General features: G+C 43.4%; 1 protein-coding gene across 3 annotated transcripts in view; it reads right to left on the reverse strand.

The window, feature by feature from the left end:
• Positions 1–4,940: 4,940 nt before the first annotated feature.
• The window catches only part of wnt5b (wingless-type MMTV integration site family, member 5b), a 55,118-nt gene continuing 36,799 nt past the window's right edge, over positions 4,941–23,259 (reverse strand). For 2 of the 3 annotated variants that reach the window (XM_083757723.1, XM_083757724.1), the window contains exons 2-7: positions 22,398–22,642; positions 19,580–19,667; positions 19,217–19,376; positions 13,645–13,937; positions 7,173–7,331; positions 4,941–6,980 (exon numbers count right to left, since the gene is read on the reverse strand). In XM_083757723.1, coding sequence (XP_083613849.1) covers positions 6,681–6,980; positions 7,173–7,331; positions 13,645–13,937; positions 19,217–19,376; positions 19,580–19,667; positions 22,398–22,507 — 1,110 coding nt within the window. In that variant the 5' untranslated portion in view covers positions 22,508–22,642 and the 3' untranslated portion in view covers positions 4,941–6,680. Of the gene's footprint in view, positions 6,981–7,172; positions 7,332–13,644; positions 13,938–19,216; positions 19,377–19,579; positions 19,668–22,397; positions 22,977–23,259 lie in introns of those variants that run through there. The other variant, XM_083757725.1, reaches the window with a different exon arrangement.

Genomic DNA, 23,259 nt, shown 5'->3' on the forward strand with positions numbered 1-23,259 from the left:
GGGTGACTGATTAAGCATCTAACTCTAACCTATAACATTGTAAAATATTAGTTTTTAATTGCTTGATTTTAACTTGCAACTTGTATCTCGCAAACCATTTGGAAATACCTATTTACGGTATGTTAGGAATATGATAAAGTGTTAGGTTAGATGGTTAATATTTCTAAATTAACATGTGACTGTTGCATATGTTCAGATGTCTATCACATTGTCTGAGTGAGTATATATGCTTCATCATGAGAGTTGGGCGTGAGATGTGATCGTCAACTATGCCCACGTCAAATAGACGGATTGAGAAATACAGATAAATGAGGGCTATTGTGAAGTAACTGAGAAACTGCCCAAGCAGGACAGTGAGTCCTCACAGTCGACACACCTTCAAGTAATCAACTCATCTGCACCGTCACGCAGTATATCTAAACCTGGTCCTCATGACCGTTTGTGGTTAAATTGTGGAGACGCTGGTGAGCCTTCAAGTTACATAACTTATTGAAACCTTTGTTACACTGTTTACAGATGTGCGTCTTTCCTGAATTGGTGAATGGTTGATGACTGTAAAATCCTGGTTGGTTGGTGTTGCTGAAACTCTTGTCACAACACAGTTTACAGATGTGTGGTTTATTTTCTGTGGACATTTGCTGATGCTGATGTATCCTTACTTCTCTTGGCTGAATTAAAGCATTGTTGAACTGTTGTGTCTTTACTTCTCTTGGATGAGTTAAAGTCTTGGCATGCTGCTGACTGTAAAACATTGGTTGGTCTGTTGCAATGAAACTTTGTTTCTCACAACAGTGTGTCCCACAGAGGTGGGTATCCTTTCCCGTGTAGGTCAGCTGATGTTTCTCTACTTCTCCCGGTGGGGCTAAAGTCATGGTAAATGGTTGATGACTGTAAGAAGGTTCATATTGCGTGCGTGCTTGCTTATGGCTGGTCACAGAGCTGGTGGTGATTTTCTGACAGTCTGCTGCAGGGATCGGGATCTGTCCATTCTTCAGCATTTGGCAGAAGCGCTTGTTGTGGCTCTTCTTTAAGTGTTTGTGGAGGAAGCTCCGAGACCTGAAGGCGTACTCGCAGTCAGGGCAAGAGAACACTTCGGGGGAAGGCACAGCCTCCAACCTCATTACTTCTGGGAGTTGACGTTCATCACCCGTCATCCTGCTAGAGGACGTTTTTGCTGTGTGGAGACTGTGGTGTGTTTTCAGGTTACATACCTGGTTGAAACTCTTGTCACACTGTCTAGATTGGAAAGGTATTTCTCCAGTGTGGTGATGCTGGTGTTTCTCCAGATTACCTAATACTTTGGAACTCTTGTCACACTGTTTAGAGTGTGTTCCAGAGGGTGTTTCAGTGTGACATCTTTGTTTTGACTTTGGAACATCTAACCCGTTGAAACTCTTGTCAAACTGTTTAGAGGAATGTTTTCCTCCCGTGTGGATACTCTCGTGTACCTTAAGGTGATTTAACTGACTGAAACTCTTGTCACACTGTTTACATATATGAGGTTTCGTTCTTGTGTCAGTCTTCTGATGGGTCGTTACTACTTCACCTGCAGGTTGAGTTAAAGTCTTAGTCCGTTGAAGACTGAGAGTTATTGGCTGGTTTGTGTCTCCTCCTTGCGTCTGGCTGCTGGTTGTAGAGAAAGTGATTTGCTGAAAGAGTGCTAAGGAGATATCTCCGTTCCTCAGCATTTGGCTGTACAAGTCGTTGTGGCACCTTTTGATGTGTTTGTAGAGGAAGACCTGCGATGTGAATGCGTACGTACACTCCGTACAGGAGAAGGTCTTAGTCTGTTGATGACTGTAAGATCCAGCTTGGTCTGTGTCTCCATCTTTCTTGTCTGTGACAGGGCTTATCATTTCCTGAAAGCATGCCGTGGAGATCTTTCCATTCTTCAGCATGTCGCAGTAGAGATCGTTGTGACATCTCTTGAGGTGTCTGTAGAGGAAGACCTGCGAATTGAAGGCGTGTTGACACTGCGAACAGGGGAAGATCACATGTTTCATTCCTTGCGGGGGCTGGCACCGTTCATCAAAGCTTTTGCTATACATGGACTGTAGGGTGTTGTGATGCAATGATTCTTCCTTTAAATATATATATATCTCTTCCCTTCTCTTCTCTCGTTATCTCCGTCTCTCTGTTATCTTCAATTTCAACTTTCACGGTCCATCAATGTTTCTCAACGACCAAATTTATTTCATTGCTTCACCATCAGGGGCCAGGACCAAGTGAAGATCTTATAGGGTTTCACTTCTTATATACGCTGACCAGAGCTCTGGTTTGATGTCATGTCACACACAACATAAACTGTTGCCATACGTTGTCTAACAATGCCAATTTGCACAGCTGTACCATCGCAGTTAATTCATGAGTGTCTTGAATTACAAACAAAATCTGTGTCGTTTAAGAGAGAAATGTTTGCCAATGAGCTTTTAGTTTCCAGCCGAAATCTCACTACTATAATTGAAAAGCTGTGGCGTTTTGGTGCGTGCATCTGTGTTCCCACAGCACACCAGTTGTCCAAATGTCTCCAAAACAATGTAAAGCAATTGTATAAAGCTTTGGGTAGGATGAATAAGGCCGATTTGCTCAGACACATACAGTATGACTATGATGTCAATTCTCTATTCATTGTCGATGGGAATTTAATGTTTGTGTTTGTCTACTCTACTATACACTAATAGCTGAATATAGGAAGATCTAATAAATGCACGGCCAAAACGTGTGAAACGTTTCATTGTTCTTCTTTCCTTCCAGGGAGCAACATGGAGTCCACCATACGGCCTTCGCTTCCTAACCTTATTTAATTAACCTTGGATTAACCTTGGGTTAGTCCAGGAAGTAAGTGAGCCCAGTGTCCATGACATCAGAGACACTGGGCTCACTGCTACAATATCTAAAACCACATATTACACACATATATAAAGACCCCCAGGAAAGGGTTCTAAATCCTCTAAACGTCATTAACATAAATGTTTTTGCTAAAAGGGTGAAGTGTACCTTTAAGGGTAGCAAGTATAGGAATATTTAGTTTCCTCTCTAGTGTGAGGCAACTGTACTTTGTACTATGTACTGTACATGCTTCTGTACTTTCTGTAAGTTTGTGACCCAACAGCACTTTAACTGCTCAATACTGTATTCAATGGCACATGCGCACGCACAAATACACACATGCAGTCAGTGGTGGAAAGCATGTACTCAAGTACTGTACTTACTGTAAGTACAATTTTTATGTATTTGTAGGCTACTTTACTTGAGAATTTCCAATACTTTTACTTCTACTCCACTACATCTCAGAGGCAAATATTGTACTCTTACTCCACTACAATTATTTCAAAACTTTTAGATACTAGTTACTTTATAGATTTCGATTATTATTATTTTTTTAAACATACATTAAGCTCTTATATACATTTTGGCCATTTGAAAATAGCCGATCAACAAATGCATCGCAGCTTGTAAATCTGCTATTTACAAAAGATGTATAAACATGTGAAAACTTGAAATGTGCACCATGTGCACGATGAGTTTTATTTGTGGTACTTTTACAAAGTACATTTTGATGCCAAAACCTTTGTACTTTTCCTCTAGTACATTTTGAATTCTGGACTTTTACTTATTACAGAGTATTTCTAGATTGTAGTATTGATACTTTTACTTAAGCTAATATGAGTACTTTCCACTACTGCATGTACAGTTTGTACACATGTGCCTTCAGAATGACACGTAATCAGCAGCACACATGCACACAGCCAGACCTGTCTGGGAGGGAACAGTGGGGGAACAGATAGGGCAGTCAGCAGATGCTGATTCAATATTTATAAACTTCCCACCCTCTAACCGTGTCCACTTCCCCCTTGCCTACAAGTTGCCTTGTTAGACACAGCAGCAGCAGCAGTGCATACATGATATACTGCAGGGGTCCTCAACTGGCGGACCGCGGTCCGGTCGTGGACCTCTATCCCTAGGCCTAGGCAAATTATAAAAAAAAAAAAAAAAAAAAAAATCTCTCCTAAGCTCAGGCCAGGCCAGCCACAGTCAATTTCAATTCAATTCAGGCAGTGTTGCTGCAGCACAACTACATTGTGTTTCTTATGTTAATGGAGGGAAGAAGTTAATAATATAAATAACATCAGATGGTACATTTCTCATGTGAAATTGCTGCAAAGGCCCCCAAAATGTCCCCCAAGGGCCCCCAAAATTCTGGCACGCGCGGTGGAAGGGGATCTGATTTGTATAAGCTTGGCTTGACCATACTAAACGGGCATAGAGCCCCGCTCTCCGATGGACGCCGCGCATGGGACCGGACCTCGGTCTTATTCAAAATAATATTTGTGGACCTTCATCATTTCTAGTTGAGGACCCCTGATATACTGTATATACTGTATACAGATAGTATACGGCGTAGAAGAGACAGACAGTGTAGAAGAGAGAGAGACAGACAGACTGTAAGAAAGCTGACAGGGAGAGTGTATAGTAGAGATAAGACATTTAACCCATTCTGAACGGGCACCCATTTTGGTGTCAGCATCATGTCGTGCTTTAGCTATTGAAAAATAGCAGATCTACAAGCTCATATCGCGCCACCGAGTGGCGCGATACGAGCTTGTAGGTCTGCTATTTTTGAAAAATCGAAGAGCGACTGACATTTTTAGAATCTGATCTCAGGTCAGAATGGGTTCGTCAGACCAGTGTGTGTCCGGCGGAAACCTCGTATGAATCTGATCTCAGGTCAGAATGGGTTAAAAAATGGGAAAGAACTGAGAGGAAAAGACAGACAAAATCACATCACCATATCTGTACACCTGCGGCCACGTTTCAACAGTCATACTAGCTGCGATTGGACGACTTGTGTGAGGAAGTGGGACCTGATTGGACATTCAAAAGAAACAAACAAAAAGACAGGATGATGAAAGTCTGTTTTCTTTTAAGTTTCTTTTATCAACAGATACACAATTATACTCAGTACAAAATGCAAAACACAAACCAACACAATCAATAAGAAAATATATTTTCTTTTTTTGATCTATTATTTATTTAATATTTATTTATTTATTTATTAAAAACTTTTAAAGTAATCCATAATAACTTGCAGTCCTCTTTTTTTTCTTCTTTTTTTTTCTCTTTTAAGTTTTCACACGTATTTGTTATTTATGCCACATTCTGTTGTATTTTGCGTTGGAACAGAGGAAACAGTCTGTCCTGACTTTACAGGGTGAGGAACTGCTGTTTTAAATCCTCTTTTTAGTAAAAAAACGGACGTGTGTTGCAACTGTACTTTGTTTTCTTTTTTTCACTCTACATCGAATCTCTTAGCCCCCCCCACCCTCCCAAAAAAAAGGGATGCTGGGGTTCAAGTGGTGATCTGAGATTCATTATAGAGATTTGGTTTTATATTAATCAAAAAGTATACACATTAAATGTCATTAAATGATGAACTATACTTGATGTTGGCACCAACAATCATTTGGATGGACTCATTCACGCACGCACACACGCACGCACGCACGCACGGGCACACACACACACACACACACACACACACACACACACACACAGATATTGAAAGTTCACTATGTTGTTGCTGTGAAGTTGATTTAACATGGTACATTATCAGTATCACAAAACGCTAATCTATTATGAATGAAGAAGTCTCTGCCAAGCGGAGAGGACGACAGGTCCAAGCAAACAACAGCGCCGGTCCGTTCAGTTCCTCAGTGTGCATGTGACTGCGTGTGTGTGTGTGTGTGTGTGTGTGTGTGTGTGTGTGTGTGTGTGTGTGTGTGTGTGTGTGTGTGTGTCATCGGTGCAGCTACACGCATGCACAGCATTCCAGAGAGAATTGAACATGGCATGTGCTGAGACACACACACACACACACACACACACACACACACACACACACACACACACTCACGTGATGTCAGTGCTTGCAAGGGTTTCACTTCCAGGGTTAAAGTTCAAATGTTCAGTGAGACGCAAACACGGTGACATCCTGCTGTGCATCCTGTATGTATGTGGGTTTGTTTTGTTGGTCCACACACACAGACAGCCAGCCAATCAGAGTCCAGCTGTTCCATAAACATGTCAGCTCTCAGTGGCCGACAGTAGAAAAGTGTTCTTTATAGACTTTAGAGAGCAGGGGTGGAAGTGGATAAATAAAAACAAAGTTAGTTTGTTCTTTTTTTTGTCATCATCACGACAAAATGAGTCACTTGTGGAAAGAAACCAGGGAATACAAGTCTTTATTTTAAAAGACCGAGTCCAGTTGATGTAGAAATCACTAATCCTCTCCTTTTCTGTCCATCCGTCGCTCCGTGCATTCCTGGCTCTTTGCCTCCTTAATTGCTTTCTTCCCAGTCGTCCTCTCCTCCTTCTCTCCATCTCGTTCTCCACCCTTTTGAGATGTTTACACACTGATCCATCCATCTAGTCCTCCTTCTCTCATCCATCTTTTTATCAGCATCACTCCACCCCTCTCTCATCCACGAATCCTTTCATCTTGCATCCACCTCTGCCTCGCTCAATCCAACCCCCAACTATTTCTCCTTCCACATCTGAACTGAAACTTTGAAAATTCATCAAACTCTGAGATTGTAAAAAAGGACCCTTTTAATGGGTCCACGTGGTTCCCTTTTCACACTCTCAGAGTTAGATGAACACAAGCTTTTTCCTGGTGGTGATTATTTACAGACATACTGGTCTACGAGGGTGGAGCAGCGTTTGCACTTGACGTAGCAGCACCAGTGGAACTTGCAGTGGCAGCGTTCGTGCTTGTAGGTCTTGAAGTGGTCGTAGCCGCGGCCACAGCACATGAGCTCGCAGCCGTCCACCCCCTCGGAGGTCTTGTTGCACAGACGGCCTTGGGTGCCCACGGAGCCCGTGGTGGCGTTGGGGTGGCAGTAGTCCGGACTGGGGTCCAGGTACACCAGGTCCTCCGGACTGGGGGCGCTGAACCGTCTGTCCAGCTGCTCCAGTTTACCCTGTTTAGAGGAGAGGAGGTGAGAATAATTTGTAAGTGTTATTTATTGTTTACTTTAAGTCATCTGTTGTTTCCTTTCCTGAATTGCAAGAATTCCCCAGACCTGCCTCTGGCTGAACACGTCCCATTAAATAAGAGATTTACATTGGATGTTTAGTATGGCAGTTGAAGTATACATGTGATGTTTCTGTACCTTTCTGCTGATGCGCATGCTCGCTGCGCTGTCATATTTCTGCTTCAGGAGGTCCCCAACTTGTCTGAAGTCCGCCAACTGGAGCCAACATGTCTTCAGACTACAGGAACCGCTGACGCCATGACACTTACAGGATACACTAGCCGAGTTGTAAGCCGCCTAGACAGACAGACAGACAGAAAGACAGAGCTTTAGAGCTGGAACAGAGTGGCATTCAGACGCATCCACCACTCTTGACTACGTGGCTTCCGCGTGCGGTTTATTAGGGTTAGTATTGAGCGCATCAGAATGGCGGTGCGTCGGAATAACGGGCTTCGGAATGCCGGTGTGTAACCCTTGAGAGTGCTATTCGGCCCTAAACTGTATCAGAATACCTGGGCATTTAGTCGTGTTGTGGCTTAAGTGGTTACAGCCTGCCAACTGTACCAAGACATGAGAGACACATATACAGTAGTACACCCATGTGAACTGAGCGGTGCAACTACCGGTATACTTTTATTGTGATTGTTACTGTACTGTACGGTACCGTTTTATTTGTTAGTTATACTTGTATTGTTATAGTTATAGTGGTCAGTGTGAATGGGCCTGTAGGCCACTTAAGGTCACCCAATGGTACTGTCCATATAGCCAAACAGACACAGACAGTAGACACAGTATACTGTACACATAGGGACACATGAAGCCAGGCATTAGAGCGGTGTGCGCATGCTTAACCCATTCTGACCTGAGATCAGATTCATAACGAGGTTTCCACCGGACACACACTGGTCTGATTAACCCATTCTGACCTGAGATCAGATTCTAAAAATGTCAGTCGTTCTTCGATTTTTCAAAAAATAGCAGACCTACAAGCTCGTATCGCGCCACTCGGTGGCGCGATATGAGCTTGTAGATCTGCTATTTTTCAATAGCTAAAGCATAACGTGATGCCGACACCAAAATGGGTTCCCGTTCAGAATGGGTTAAAACCCTCCATTACAACCACCATAAAGACCGTCAATCTATAGTAGTACTATATCTCAGTGCATAGAATAAACAAACTGACTTTTTCTATCTTTACTTATAGCTATAGTTTGTATTTTTAAGTACATTTTACCTACTATATTTGATTGCAATGTTGCATTACTACCCAGCACGTTTAAACATATCTTTCTTTAATTGTACACACATTTGGTCTGTTCTTATTTCACACTTGCTTTGGCGATGAATTGAATTTAACTGAATTGACAGACACAGGGAAACACAGGGAAGTTTGAATGCATTTTACACAGAACAAAACACAGTGATGATTACTCCAGCGTGAAATAATAAAGACTCAGATTTATGTACATGTTGAAAACCAGAATCTACATTTTCAAGGGGGCCTTAATTCTGTTCTTACCTAAATGCAGCCTTGGCTATAGTAGCATTCGTTATGAATCCGCTGTTTATTCTACACTGCTACCATCTATTGGTGGTGACATGTAACAACACACGAACACAAAATATTTTGTATCCCTTCCCACCCATCGAACAAAGCCTAGCCTCGGAGTCCAGGGGTTTTGTTTTCATCAAAGCCAAACAAAATACAGTCTTGTGCAGAAAACTTTTTTCCTGACAACTTTTTCCTACCATTCCTAACTTGGCAAGATGCTGGGGAATGTATTCATGCATTGCAACCTACTGAACGTTTTACAGGTCTTCCTAAAAAAAAAAAAGGTCTTATGAAAGGTTTGCAGTTGATTCAGAACTCTGCTGCCAGACTACAAAAAAACATAAAAGAAGGAACACTGCAGTCTTAAGCTAGACTACACTGGCTCCCTGTGTCTTCCAGAGTGGATTTTAAAAGTCTTTCTACTTGTTTATTAAGCTCTCAACTGCTTATAGGGCCAGCCTACATCATAGACTCCCTGTTGTTTTATGTTCCTTCACAAGCTGTTAAATCCTTTCACTGCAGGATTGCTAGATATTGCCGCTGTCGGGTAAAAACCTTGTATCTACATTTACTTTAAGTCCCCCCTGTAAATCTATGCCCTACTTCAGTGGTTCTCAACCTTCTGGTGGTGGTGGGGGCCTCCACCACCTTCTGGTGGTGGTGGGGGGGGCCTCCCCAGATGACAAAAGAAAGAAAGGACAGGGGAAAAAAGACTGCATAAAACGTAATCAACAAACTTATACTTGAAAAACTGGTCAAACATTAATAATATGAGAGAGAGAGAGAGAGAGAGAGAGGGAGAGAGAATAAAAGGGAAATCTGCATTCTGCAAGCTAGTAGATCTGCTATTTAGTGGAGTCAAACTAAATGTAATGGCCCAACTCCTACAATTCCAACTGTGCTTGTCAGGGTGGGCGGTCCCCAGTTCAACGGTGATTATTTTAGGTGGTCAAGTTGAGAACCACTGCCCTACTCATACGAGAGTGTAATGCAAAAATACCAAAATAGTTTATCCACTGTCCACAATCTGTGTGTGTGTGTGTGTGTGTGTGTGTGTGTGTGTGTGTGTGTGTGTGTGTGTGTGTGTGTGTGTGTGTGTTACATTTTTGAACACATTATGGGGGTCCGACTGTTTAAAGAAGTTATATCTTCACTCTACTGTTGAATCAACTAGCGTGGGCACTGTCCCTATTTGTGATTGGCCAAGAACTACATTTACTAGTGTACACCAACCATTCCTTCCTAGTAGTTCACTGGTTAAATCAGTGGTTCTCAAAGTGGGGTCCAGCGTGGACCCTTACAGGTGTGTAACTCTGAGAGTGCACGAATGGAACCACAAGTCTGTGTCGTTCCATTTGTACACTCGCAGAGTTACGGGGGTCCTTGATATTTAAAAGCTGCTCTGGAGAACCACTGGGTGAAGTGGTGGGAGCTGTTTCCATTGAACATGTTGCAGTCCCGTTGTTGTCCACTTGGGGGAACCAGAGTACTGATACAGTGGTGACGTGTGACGATGTGCAGTGCAACTTAAGTATGTGTTGCATTCACTTTGGGCTGTGTTGCACTACATTGCATTATACCACTACATCAAGGTGGTTGGTAGGCCATGACTAGGGTGTACACACACACACACACACACACACACACACACACACACACACACACACACACACACACACACACACACACACACACACACACACACACACACACACACACACACCCCTAACCTTTAACCCTGTCTGAACACACTCTATTGTGTCCAACACACAGTGACCCTGCTCCTCCACGGATGACTGACTGTGTGTGTGTGTGTGTGTGTGTGTGTGTGTGTGGGTGTGTGTGTGTGTGTGTGTGTGTGTGTGTGTGTGTGTGTGTGTGTGTGTGTGTGTGTGTGTGTACGTGTGTGTGTGCGTGCGTGCGTGAGAGATAGAGAGACTGAATGAAAGACTTGTCTGCAGCAATTGTCTACAGAGACAGACTACGTGTCTGTCCTTCAGAAACAAACACTGTCTGTCCTATTGAGACAACACTGTCTGTTCTGCAAAGACAGACAACATTGACTCTCTTTAAAGTTCCTCTTGTACTTTAATCATAAACTGTTTGGTTTTGACAGTTTATCATTTAGAAACATTTATGGTAGAATTATTGTCGATATGAACAACACAACCCTATTCATGACCTTTGACTTTTCAAACATACAGTGTTTACTGATCTCTCTCGTGTGTTTGTGTGTGTGTGTGTGTGTGTGTGTGTGTGTGTGTGTGTGTGTGTGTGTGTGTGTGTGTGTGTGTGTGTGTGTGTGTGTGTGTGTGTGTGCATGCGTGTGCGCGCGTGTGTGTGTGTGTGCACGGCTGCGCGCGTTTGAGAGAGAGAGAGGGATGGACCTCTGTCACAGTCAACCAACTCTCAAACCCCCACCCACCCCACACACACATACAAAGGACACACCCCTGTCACCTCAACAAAAGCCCCCTGTCTCGTCCTGTTCACGCAGAGAGATGGAAAAAAAGCGAAAACAAAATGAATGCTGCTCCACTCTCTCTCTCTCTCTCTCTCTCTCGCTCTCATATTCTTTTCATCTTCTCCTCTCTTCCATTTGGATGAACACAAGACAAAGAACAACAAACATTAAAAAGGATGGAGGGAAAATATCCAGCATGAGGTGTGTGTGTGTGTGTGTGTGTGTGTGTGTGTGTGTGTGTGTGTGTGTGTGCGTGCGTGCGTGTGTGCGTGCATGCGTGCGCGCGTTTGTGTTATCAATCCCACTTGGCTCATTGATTTTAGTTCAAAGCGGATACGCTACATGCTCACTCTCTCCATTCCTTGTCTCTCTCCTGCTGCACACACAAATAAAATAAATGAAATTCAAATAAAATCAAATAAATGCAGTAACGTGTTTGGAGCACCACAGCCAACGTTATATCTGACGTTCTTTCTGGCTGTCTCTAACTTACTGAGGTTTGGTTACAGCAGTGGATCCCAAACTGGGCTCCGGGAAGTACCCCTAGGGGTCCTTGAGGGAGTTCCAGGGGGTCCCCAGCTAAATAAATGATAGTTAGGAACCAAATGGACCCTTATGGGTCTAAATGGACCCTTATGGGTCTATAACTCAGAGAGTGTACAAATGAAACCAAATTTGTGTACTCTGAGTTAAATTTACTTAGATTTTACGATATACATTGGGGGTCCCACCGTCCCAGAGATAGAAATGGGGGGCCGTAGCCTAATTCGGGGGTCCAGGGCAAACCGGGGGGGTCCTTGAAATTAAAATGGTTGAAAATCACTGCTGGAACCGTGAAAATCTTCTCTTATGGGCCCGGGGGTCCCCGGGCTAATGAGTGTCAATTTGGGGGTCCTTAACGTGAAAATGTTTGGGAACCACTGGGTTACAGTCTCCAGTTAAGTTAAGTGGACACACACACACACACACACACACACACACACACACACACACACACACACACACGTGCACTCTGATTGGGCACACTTTCAAAGGTCAGTGACACACAGGGGTCAAAGTTGACGATGAATTGTGACCGCCATATGCATGCACACCAGGCACTACATGCCGCAAAATATGTAAACGACCATGCAGCGGTTTACCGTTAATCAAGTGTTGCCTGCTTAATGCACGCACGCACGCACGCACGCACGCACGCACGCACGCACGCACGCACGCACGCACGCACGCACACCCGCTCTATATAGCCGTATTGGGACTAGAAACAGACTCTCCAGAACCTGACCTTTGACTTACTTACACACGTGTGTGTGTGTGTGTGTGTGTGTGTGTGTGTGTGTGTATGTGTGTATGTGTGTGTGTGTGTGTGTGTGTGTGTGTGTGTGTGTGTGCGCGTGCGTGCGTGTGTGAGTGCGTGCATGCGTGTGAACCAGAGGAATGTGAAGTGACCTGTTGACCCAACCAGACTCCAAGGGCATTCTACCAAATGGCCCAATAAATAACACACACACACACACACACACACACACACACACACACACACACACACACACACACACACACACACACACACACAGTCACAGTCACACACACACAAACTCAGCATGTAGGAAATTAGATCCTATGAAACTACAGTTAATTAATATCTAATTACACAAACCGGAACATTTCCTTCAATAAGACATCTGGAATGTGTATACTACAGGGTAGACTACAGGCTTCATTCCCTGTTTCCAGTCCTGGTGTGCTGAGAAAGATCTGTCTATATATTTTAAAACAATCACCAAAATGGAGCAAAACCAGGTTCTCCATCTGTTTCATGCCTGTTAAAAAGTGGCGTAGACACACAAAAACGAAGCTAATAAATGATATCTTTATGTTTACGCATCTGTGTGTTGCTCTACTAAAATGGCGCTGAAGGACTACACCGCCTCGTGGAAGAGTGAATATTTATATACAATACATAGATTATATACACATTATACAGTATATCTAAAGGATTGAAGTATTTGTTGCTGTGTATTGTAAACCATGTAAGGTCATGGATTACAGTGATTTTAAAACAGCTAAGGGGGTTTTAGGCACTCAGCTCCTAACAACGCCTTGTAGCTGTTGTAAAATCACTGTAAACTGCTAATTGCTTTAGTGTATGCAAGGTATAAAAGCGTCGGTGAAATTCTTTTGTTCAAACTTCCCACAAAATGCAGTTACCTTGAATCAAAAAAATAAGAATAGGACTAAAAATATATGAATACAAATACCAAATAAACATAAAAGTCTGTTTTAGTGTTCCGCAGTCTCTTGTGTTTGTGTAAATGGTGCGCTTTCAATTGGATCCAAATTGTGCATTACATTCCCCCATTCGTACACCGATGGCGGAGGAAACAAGGCACCAACCTACACATCGGGAGCAAAAGTGGTTCAGCTTCCTGCTCAAGGACGAACTGGGGAGCCTCACAGTTCCCGGCCGCTCTATCGGCCACTCTACACCTGAGCCACTGCCGCCCGTGTGTGTGTGTGCGTGTGCGTGCGTGTGTGTGTGTGTTATCGCATAATACTGTATAGGTGCTCATGTGTGTACTGCATGTGCATACCTGTCTTCCAGCCTCGTTGTTGTGCAGGTTCATCAGAGTTCTGCTGTGATCCTTTGACCCTTTGGGGAAGTTCTTCTCTCGCTCTCGGGCGTCCACGAACTCCCGGGCGAAGCGGTACCCATAATTCACGTTGTCGCCGCAGCCGCCCCACAGCCAATCTCGCGGCAGGTCGCGGGGTCGGGTCGCACGGCTACAGCCACAGGTCGACAGCTCTCCTTCGCGGCACGCACGGCTGATGGCGTCGACCACGCCCGCTGCACTGATGCCATACGTGAAGGCTGCCTCTCTGGAGCCTGGACACACACACACACACACAGACACACACAAAGGACATCAGCCAGAGGGTCTACGGTAACTGTTAGAGCCAATATATTTGGCCATTATTTGACTTTTTTGACAAGATCGGTATCTGCAATTATGCAACTATACACTTTAGGCAAAAAGCCTAGCCAGATCTATCTATAGAGGGTATGCATATGCATAAAGTACGTGGCAAAGTGAGTTTAACGTTGTTTAACATCGTTTAATGCAATCAGATGTCAGATTTCTGTTTGGATGTATATGCGGTCAAGGCCAGAAAGTACAGTAGTTTTTCTCCACTCAGTAGGCGTTCCCGCATAACTTCCGGGTATGAAGATGACGATGGCACGTGCATATACCCTCTATTGCGTTGTGAGCTTGTATTTCTGCTATTGCTGATTCTTTAAAAAATATTGGTAAAAACACCAGTAATCAGTTAGGCAAGGACTCTCCAAAACTCTGGATTGACATTCGACCTCGGGCCCAAAAATCTTGCAATCTTGCATTGCTCAGACATCACACACTCAACGATTGTACTGATGGTCGGTGACAACATTTTGTGCGTAAAATCGTGGATCCTAGTTGGGTTGGACTGCCAACACAATTTTATGTATAAAAAGACTGCTTTTCACAGGCCGTTCAGGAAGCGTTATGTTTGGTGTGTTTGACCCATCTTAGCCATTAGGAGCAGTACAGGGCCATGTATGGGCACTCGGGGAGCAGTGGGTTTACCACTTAAACCCTCTAATCTTAGTCAAACAGACCTGAGTTGCACTGTTGAACTTTTTCATACTGAGTGTATGGCATAATTGGCAAACACATGTGTCTGACAGAGTGGGATAATGGATTGGGGAAACAAACCAGTATACCCACTAGCTGGCAGGTATACTGGAACCAAAGATTATCTTCTCATGCCAATCCAACGCAATCTTCTCTTATTATGCTGAAAGCATATGGCACCTTATAGCTTTGGTTGATCGTGCTGAATTCCATTTTGTTTCTTGTTTCATTGAGAAATGTGAGCACTGAGCACTCCCAGCAGTCCATACTATTTGTTGTTTTTCTATTTGTCGGCAAGGAATCTTGCAGACCCAACCCCCCCATGCCCTCGTCTCATCTTAGAGTCTGGTCAACTCATTAAAACCGGGAGAGCATCTGTGTCGTTTTAGCTATATAGCAACATGTGTTTTTTCAGAAAACGCTTAGGATTTAGGGCAGTGTGGTTCTCAAAAATGTGCAAGCTCGCAGGGTAGCATGGAGTTAATGCGCTGTGAGCTTGTAGTTCTGCTATTTGGAACATTTTTGAAAAGTCTTGAAATTGTTTGGGGGTCCTTGGTACGAAAAAGTTTGAGAACTACTGATTTAGAAGGCATTTGTAGATTTGGCATTAGGTCTTAAGTAAGTAGGATATCTTACTAGATCAAATGTTAGATACAATTAACAAACAGTAAGGACTGGAAAGATCAGATCCTAGTGACATTACAGTCAACAAATACTGTAGCAGTGGTGTAAAGAAAGTAGGCCTACATTTTAAAAAGTACATTTACTTGAATACCATACTTAAGTAGCCTACAATTTGGAAGTATTTTTTTTTTTTTTTTACTTTATTTTACTAATTTAATTCTATACTACTTTTTCTTCTATTCCACTACACCTCAGAAAAATATATTGTACTTTTACGCCACTACAATTATTTGACAACTTTAGTTACTAGTGTCGTGTATTTTGTTTATAGATTTGGCTTATTATTATTACAAAACATACATTAACCACTTTCAGCCCTACAGTACTTCGGCCACTGATAAGCAGTTAAGGATCAGTGACATTACAATCTCAACTAATAGCTAGTAAAATAGGATTACAAGGATCAGGCCCTAGATTAGATCACAAGCAAACAAAACTGTAAGGATTACAAGATCCTATCCACATGGACCACATCACACGTAACATAGTAAAGCATTACAAGGATCAGAGCCAAGATCAAACCCATAACAACCAACAGTATAGGGATTACAAGGAGGAGAAGGAAGTTGTTTTCCATGTCAATGCTCTTTCACCGCCTGCTAACATTACAAACAACATGGAATCAACAAGTCAGACAGGTATGGCGTCTGGCGACGTAAAAAGAAAGGAAACCCCAACCACAACGTGTGAACTCTCATTCAACTCGCCCATAAAGTACAGGGAGAGAGAGAGAGAGAGAGGGCGGGGTGGGGTGGGGTGGGGGACTGATGGGGGTTATGGTTCTGTGGTTAGCAGACTTCAAACAGTCCGGATGTACCGACACCCTGTCAACTCATCAACGCATTTCAAAAGACTCACTGCTATTAAAAACTGAAAGAGAGATAATGAAATGAAGCTCCGTTGAATTGAGATAGAGAGAGACACACACAGCGAGAGTTAATAGCCTATTAGTAGCCTATATTATTGTTTGTAAATGTATTTGTTAGCCTACTTAATGACAAATTGACAATGCCATTGCCCAGGCTGTCAATAAAGCGCGTTTAACCTGAGATGAAGCCTCGCTGAGTGAGAGAGCGAGAGAGAGAGCTCGTATATAGGCTACTTTCCTGTTCCGAGGAAAATCTATAGGCTACTACTATGCATACATTCATACATAGGGGCCTACATACAAATCGCAAATAGTGTCCAAAAAGTAGCCCTCGATGAGATCTCTCTATGTGTGTGTGGACGCGCGCTCGCGTGCGTGTGTGTATTATAGGCTAATGCCCAGCGGGGGTTGTGGTCAAACTCCTCATCGACGAGTGGGTGTCAAATCCGCTGGAGCCTTGGAGGTGTCTCTCTACTCTACTACTCTACTCTACTCTACTCTCTCTCTCTCTCTCTCTCTCTCTCTCTCTCGCTCGCTCACACACACACACACACACACACACACACCCGCGCGGTATAGCCTACCCCGTTGAGAATGACCGCATTAACGAACACAAAACACGGGAGAATAAATAAATTGTAGCCTACCTGCGATATATGATAGGCTACGTTCAGGGGGTGAACTACATGCATTGCTGCCCCACGCTACAGAAACTGCATCGGCGGGGCTTTAACCATGGCAATTATTAAGACCCGAGGTCGATTCTACAAAACAGTGTTCATAAAAACATATGTTTGTTGCTATTATCTAGGCTATTAGTGCACAACTTTTCATGTCAAAAATAGCATATCTGCAAGCTTGATCTGATCACAACACCTGATCGTTAAAAGGCCTAGCTGTCTTGAATCCTGACGGCTGTCAACTCATTCTTCTGTTAATTATTCTCTTACTTGTGTGTTATGGCATATTCTGGTTGAATGGGATCATACTAATGTTAGCTATCTTGAAGTGCATAATTGTTTGAGTGCTATCTGGTTGTTTGAAGTCTATCAACATTTGAATTGTTTGCAAAATGTCTACTACTCACATTGTTAAACTTATAAAGATAAGCCTTTGTGGAAATGCATTAGCTATGTTTACTCAGGTAGCTATAAGTAAATACTATAATAATACTAGATATTAAAACCTCAATCAGTATAGCCTAATACGGCCTCATTCTCTGATAAAAAATGTAAACAGACATTATTCTATTCTATGAACCAGGCTATAGTAAATGACCAAACAACATTGGTGTTACAAATGTGTTTTTAATAAATGTTATTTGCATTATAGAAAATGCAGTGAACTGTGATTAAGTCAGATGGAGGGACAGTATTCCCTTCGCTCGTTCGCTGTACAACAAAAAACTGCCGATCTACAAGCTCACAACGCATTGCATTAGTGGAAACGTTGCCAGGGTGGTCTGGTGTCAACCAAAACAACTGTGATTTGTAATCACTGATGGTTAAGCCATAGTGGCAGTGCCTATGGATGGGCTGGGCCCAAAGTATGCCTGTGTTAAAAGAAGAAACACCTCGCATTAAACTACAATAGGTCTTGATATATTACCTTTGTATATCTGCTATCTTTGAATAGCCAGCGCAAAAAATTTAAATGACACAGTACCCGATTTTAATGGGTTAAAATAGCAGACGTCAACATGAGGCATTTTATCATACTTGTGTTCTGCATGTTAAGTCCACATGGGCGCATATTTGATATTTTGCCCTGAGCAGCAGATTGCCTCCTGCATCCTGTGTGCTTCAAAACTTGTAAATAGCATTCTCTGGGGGGTGGGGCATTATAATAGCCTGCATTGGGGCCAGCCGTAACAAACTTATACCATAGCGTGGCTTGCTTGGCTGTAGCTGAGGTTCTAGCACAGGATGAAGCATTCTCATCCTAGCGGTGCACAGAAACGACAACGAATGAAAAAAGAATGAAAGAGTATAGTGAAACTTTGCAGAAGATAAGTGCATTTTTTATTACTCTAGTCTGAGCCTTCAAGCAGCAATGTTGACAGCTGCAAGCAGACGACTTAAAGCTTGATTTATACTAGGCTACTTTGTCGCACGACAGTGTCGGGTGCTGAAAATAGCCAATCTACAAGCTTTGTGTGGCCTACGGTGAAACAATGGAACTGACTAGTACCGCAGACAGGTCGGTAGGAGACAAGTCAGACCCCTCTGCTATATGGAGGACAGGGGAAGAGGGAAGAGAAAGATTGGTGCAGACAACCAGAAGAGTAACTTCAAGGAGACATGTCAGACCCCTACCTACAGTACTGACCAAGGGTTTCTGGACCAACAGAATAGACTAGTGGTTCTCAAACTTTGTTATTTCAAGGACCCCCTCATAACTCTGAGAGAGTACAAATGGTTCGGTTTCAGAGTTGCAGACTCCATTTGGACCCCACTTTAATTGGAGAACCACTAGTGGATCAACAGGGTGCACGTTTACTGGGCCAAAATGGGACCTCAATCCTGCTCCAATGAAAACGCAGAATTCTCTGCCTCTGAACAGATACAGCTTTGCTATTTACCATCTCAAGCATATTATTTTTATTTGTGTGCGCAAACCGCAAACTGATTGAAGCGAGGTGTGCAAATGGAACTCGCTGGCGAGCTATTCAGCTAAATGCTATTTTAGAAACAACTTCACAGGAGAACACCATACTGTAATTAACAGAAAATTGATCAAATAGATTTTCTCTGTTATGTGGAATGGGATTCTGGGAATAGTGATTTGATTTAGTTAATTTGGGCTTTCAGGCAACTTGTTAAGCACTTTAACCCTGACGTTTGGCGATGTCATTGACTCATTGTAGCCCTAGTAACACACAAAACAATTCTGAACTTATTAGGGTTAGTGGTTAATTATCCAGTATAATTTCTTGCTCACCTATGTGTGTGACTCGTCCAAACACAGAGTTGTTGTCTACACTGCTGCAGTTCCATCTCTTCTGTCTAAACTGGTGTTGACATTCTTTCATGCCCGTCTTCGCCCCGTCTCCGATGAATGTCATGTGATCCTGGTAGAGCTGGCACAACTTCCTCTGACCCTGCAGAACAAACATGTTATCATGTGAAAGTTGGACATCCGAGACAGAGCTGAAAGGAGGGAGATTTTCTAAAAGATTGTCAAACTGGTTAACGGTTATAAAGAGTAATCCACTAGCATGACGTAATCCACTGCATTTAATGCTGAAAATAATTTTGACATAAAGTCATGTCCACAGACAGCGGAATCCAAACAGATCCTTACCTGGGACAGACCAGTCAGCTGGCTGCAGAGAGGTTGGGCTCCTATAATGTACAGCTCTGGTCTCTGCACAGGACTCAAGGCCATAGACCTGAAACACAAATAATAACCCATTGTCATTTACTGGTGCTACTTAACTGGACCAGTCCATATTGTTAGGCTTACTTGAGGTTTGGAAAGTCACAGTGAATACAATTATTACAAAACAAAATCCAGGAAGTCTTGCTTGGTCTAGTCCTCAAACGCACTCCGTCCTCAGATAAAACAATTACAATGAATGCATTGTTTGAGCAAGGCAAACAGATAAGACACATATTAACTCTAATGTTACATGGCGACGCATTGTGAGCTTTTATTATGTGTTATTTCTGTTGCACAACCAAGTATAAATGTCAGAGTTTTATCTATCTTCATCAGGATATCTGTATCTGATGAAGATACAGATATCTGAGTGGCCATCAGTAGAAGACTGTGGTTGTTGTACTGGTCAGCTACCAGTGGCCAACAGTAGAAGACTGTGGTTGTTGTACTGGTCAGCTACCAGTGGTCAACAGTAGAAGACTGTGGTTGTTGTACTGGTCAGCTACCAGTGGTCAACAGTAGAAGACTGTGGTTGTTGTACTGGTCAGCTACCAGTGGTCAACAGTAGACGTGTTTGTGGTCAGTCAGGTGTAAATGTAACCGTACGTAGGTCTATAGACATGTCTATGGAATCATCTGGGGGGCGCGGACGGTTAGCTCAACCGTCTGGGCACCATGTAGGCTGCCAAGCCAGCCGGACGGCGTGCCGCGGGTTCGACTCCCGAGCCCGATGGCCCTTGCCGCGTGTCACTCCCCATCTCTCTCCCCCTTGTCTGTCTACTGTTCCCTATCAATAAAGGCATAAAAAGCCCCAAAAACAAATTAAAAAAAAAAAAAAAAAAAAAGCATCTGGGGTGCATGTTATGAACCATTTGGACCCATTCAGTACAACAGTGAGAACATCCCATTCTGACCGGGCACCCATTTTGGTGTCAGCATCATGTTATGCTTTAGCTATTTAAAAATAGCAGATCTACAAGCTCATATCGCGCCACCGAGTGGCGCGATACAAGCTTGTAGGTCTGCTATTTTTTGAAAAATCGAAGAACGACTGACATTTTTTAGAATCTGATCTCAGGTCAGAATTTGGTTAATCAGACCAGTGTGTGTCCGGCGGAAACCTCGTATGAATCTGATCTCAGGTCAGAATGGGTTAAGGGTTGGAACAGATTACTGGGGTTCAATATGCATGGCTGACAGGTGGGCAGGGTTTGTAGGAAACTTTGTTTGTCACATTGAAGCACTTTGCAAGGTGGATGTACAGTAGTCACCTCAAGGTGGATGTACCTACAGTAGTCACCTCAAGGTGGATGTACAGTAGTCACCTCAAGGTGGATGTACAGTAGTCACCTCAAGGTGGATGTACAGTAGTCACCTCAAGGTGGATGTACAGTAGTCACCTCAAGGTGGATGTACAGTAGTCACCTCAAGGTGGATGTACAGTAGTCACCTCAAGGTGGATGTACAGTAGTCACCTCAAGGTGGATGTACAGTAGTCACCTCAAGGTGGATGTACAGTAGTCACCTCAAGGTGGATGTACAGTAGTCACCTCAAGGTGGATGTACAGTAGTCACCTCAAGGTGGATGTACAGTAGTCACCTCACGGCTCTGTAGTGACACCAAAGGTTGAAGGTTGTACTTTATTGTTACATCTTGTGTACTGTACGGGTACATAAGAGTTCAAACTTATTTTTGTTTGGCTTCCTTACAGACAATGCAGCAGCAGCATATTAGATAGCATAACATTCAAACAAAAAAACACGGCAAGCACAGCAAACAAAGGGATGGAATAATCATGACCATGACACTATAAAGACAATCACCTCCATTGAAGCATTTTTTTCCATAACTTAATTCAAACCCCGCGAGCACATTAAAACATTTAAAGTAACACATTGGAATTCCAGGACTTCTTGAAGGAATTCATTTATAATAAGCCATTAAACAGAAAATACTTTATAGAAAAGATGGGTGTTCATTTGAGTTGACAACCACCACAACAACTTTGTATCACACACACACGCTTGCGCGCTCGCACACGCACGCAGTATATTATTTCTAACATTCCTGCATTAAAGAACATTAATGGAGGCTCAACTGGACTGTAGAGTTGAACAGAACAGTTGAGAACAGTATATTGCGGGTTTAAAACGTGGGGTCCCCTGACTCCCCTTGGACCCATGGCTTGGACACGCACGAGCGCGCACACACACACACACACACACACACACACACACACACACACACACACACACACAGTCACACACACACACACACACACACACACACACACACACACACACACACACACACACGCACACTCCGGGAGCAGGACCATTTGGGGCTCACCCAGGATAAATATTGTGACAGCACGCTTCACATTTGTTCCATTCGCTTCGACATGACTTTAGACCGGGACAGCAAGGCACGAACCCCCCACCTACAGACACAATGTCTATAGCAGCGTTTCTGATCAGCTGTCACTTGCAGATAATAAACCACTTGAACGCCAACATTGGCCAAAAATAGTCGATCTTCAACCTCACAACGCGTCGCAACACGACGCGCTGTGAGCTTGAAGATCGGTTACGGACAAAAGTAGCTATACAGCGCCGCCAACTCAGATTAAGTGGTTAATTAAAATAAAATAAAGCATACTGTCTGTAACTGTTGTATTTGATAAGACTACGGGGGGGACGCACACAGTACACAGAAAGACAAAGACAGACATTCACTCACCACCAGGAGTTGGCTCCGACCTGCACCGCCACCAGCAGGAGGACAGCGGTCACCCGCAGCAGATGCTGCCCGGCTCCGGCGCTTCTTCTCCGGGTAGGGGCAGCGTCCATGTTCGGTCTCTTCAGTGGGCTGGACAAACTGGTCCTATGTGGATTGTGGACAGATCGCAGGGTGTCTCTGTGGGTTCAAAGGTCCCCCGTGTATGTCTGTCTCCGTTTCTCTGCTCAGGATCGGTCCTTCAGATACTTTTCCAGAAAAAGTTGAAAAAACGAAAATGTTTCAAAAGTAGCTAAATAATACTATTTTTTTATTACAAAGAGCTTGTTCTTTTGTTTGCTGGAGTTCAGTCGATCTGCGGCAACGTAGCCTATGTCCCGGGCCGGTTGTTTACTAACAAATTATTTAGACCCACACTGTCGATTCTCTCACTTATTCCGCATTACTCCTCATTTCTCTCTCGGTCTAAATGGGAAAGAACGTTAGAAGTGCTGCTGTAGTTGTATGCTACCAGTAGATGAAGTACAATCCATTAACGACGAGATTAAATCCTTAATTGAGCAGCACACACACGCATAGTCCTACAACACCACTAGCCTAAAAGCCTACTACCACTACTACTAACTAAATACTACTAGCCCCTCTCTCCCCCTCGCTCTCTCTCTCTCTCTCTCTCCCCCTCCGCCCGACCACCCCCCTCTTTTTTATTTTACTGTCACACAATGGTCAGAGGTGTGAGTCTCCCTCTGTGTGTGTGTGTGTGTGTGTGTGTGTGTGTGTGTGTGTGTGTGTGTGTGCGCGCGCGCGCGCGTGGACCACCTTAGTGAATGTATGAGACCAGAGCCCAAAAGACAAAACTGTTATT

This window comes from Protomyctophum parallelum (genome assembly GCF_964188405.1).
Source record: "Protomyctophum parallelum genome assembly, chromosome: 22".
Lineage (NCBI taxonomy): Eukaryota > Metazoa > Chordata > Actinopteri > Myctophiformes > Myctophidae > Protomyctophum > Protomyctophum parallelum.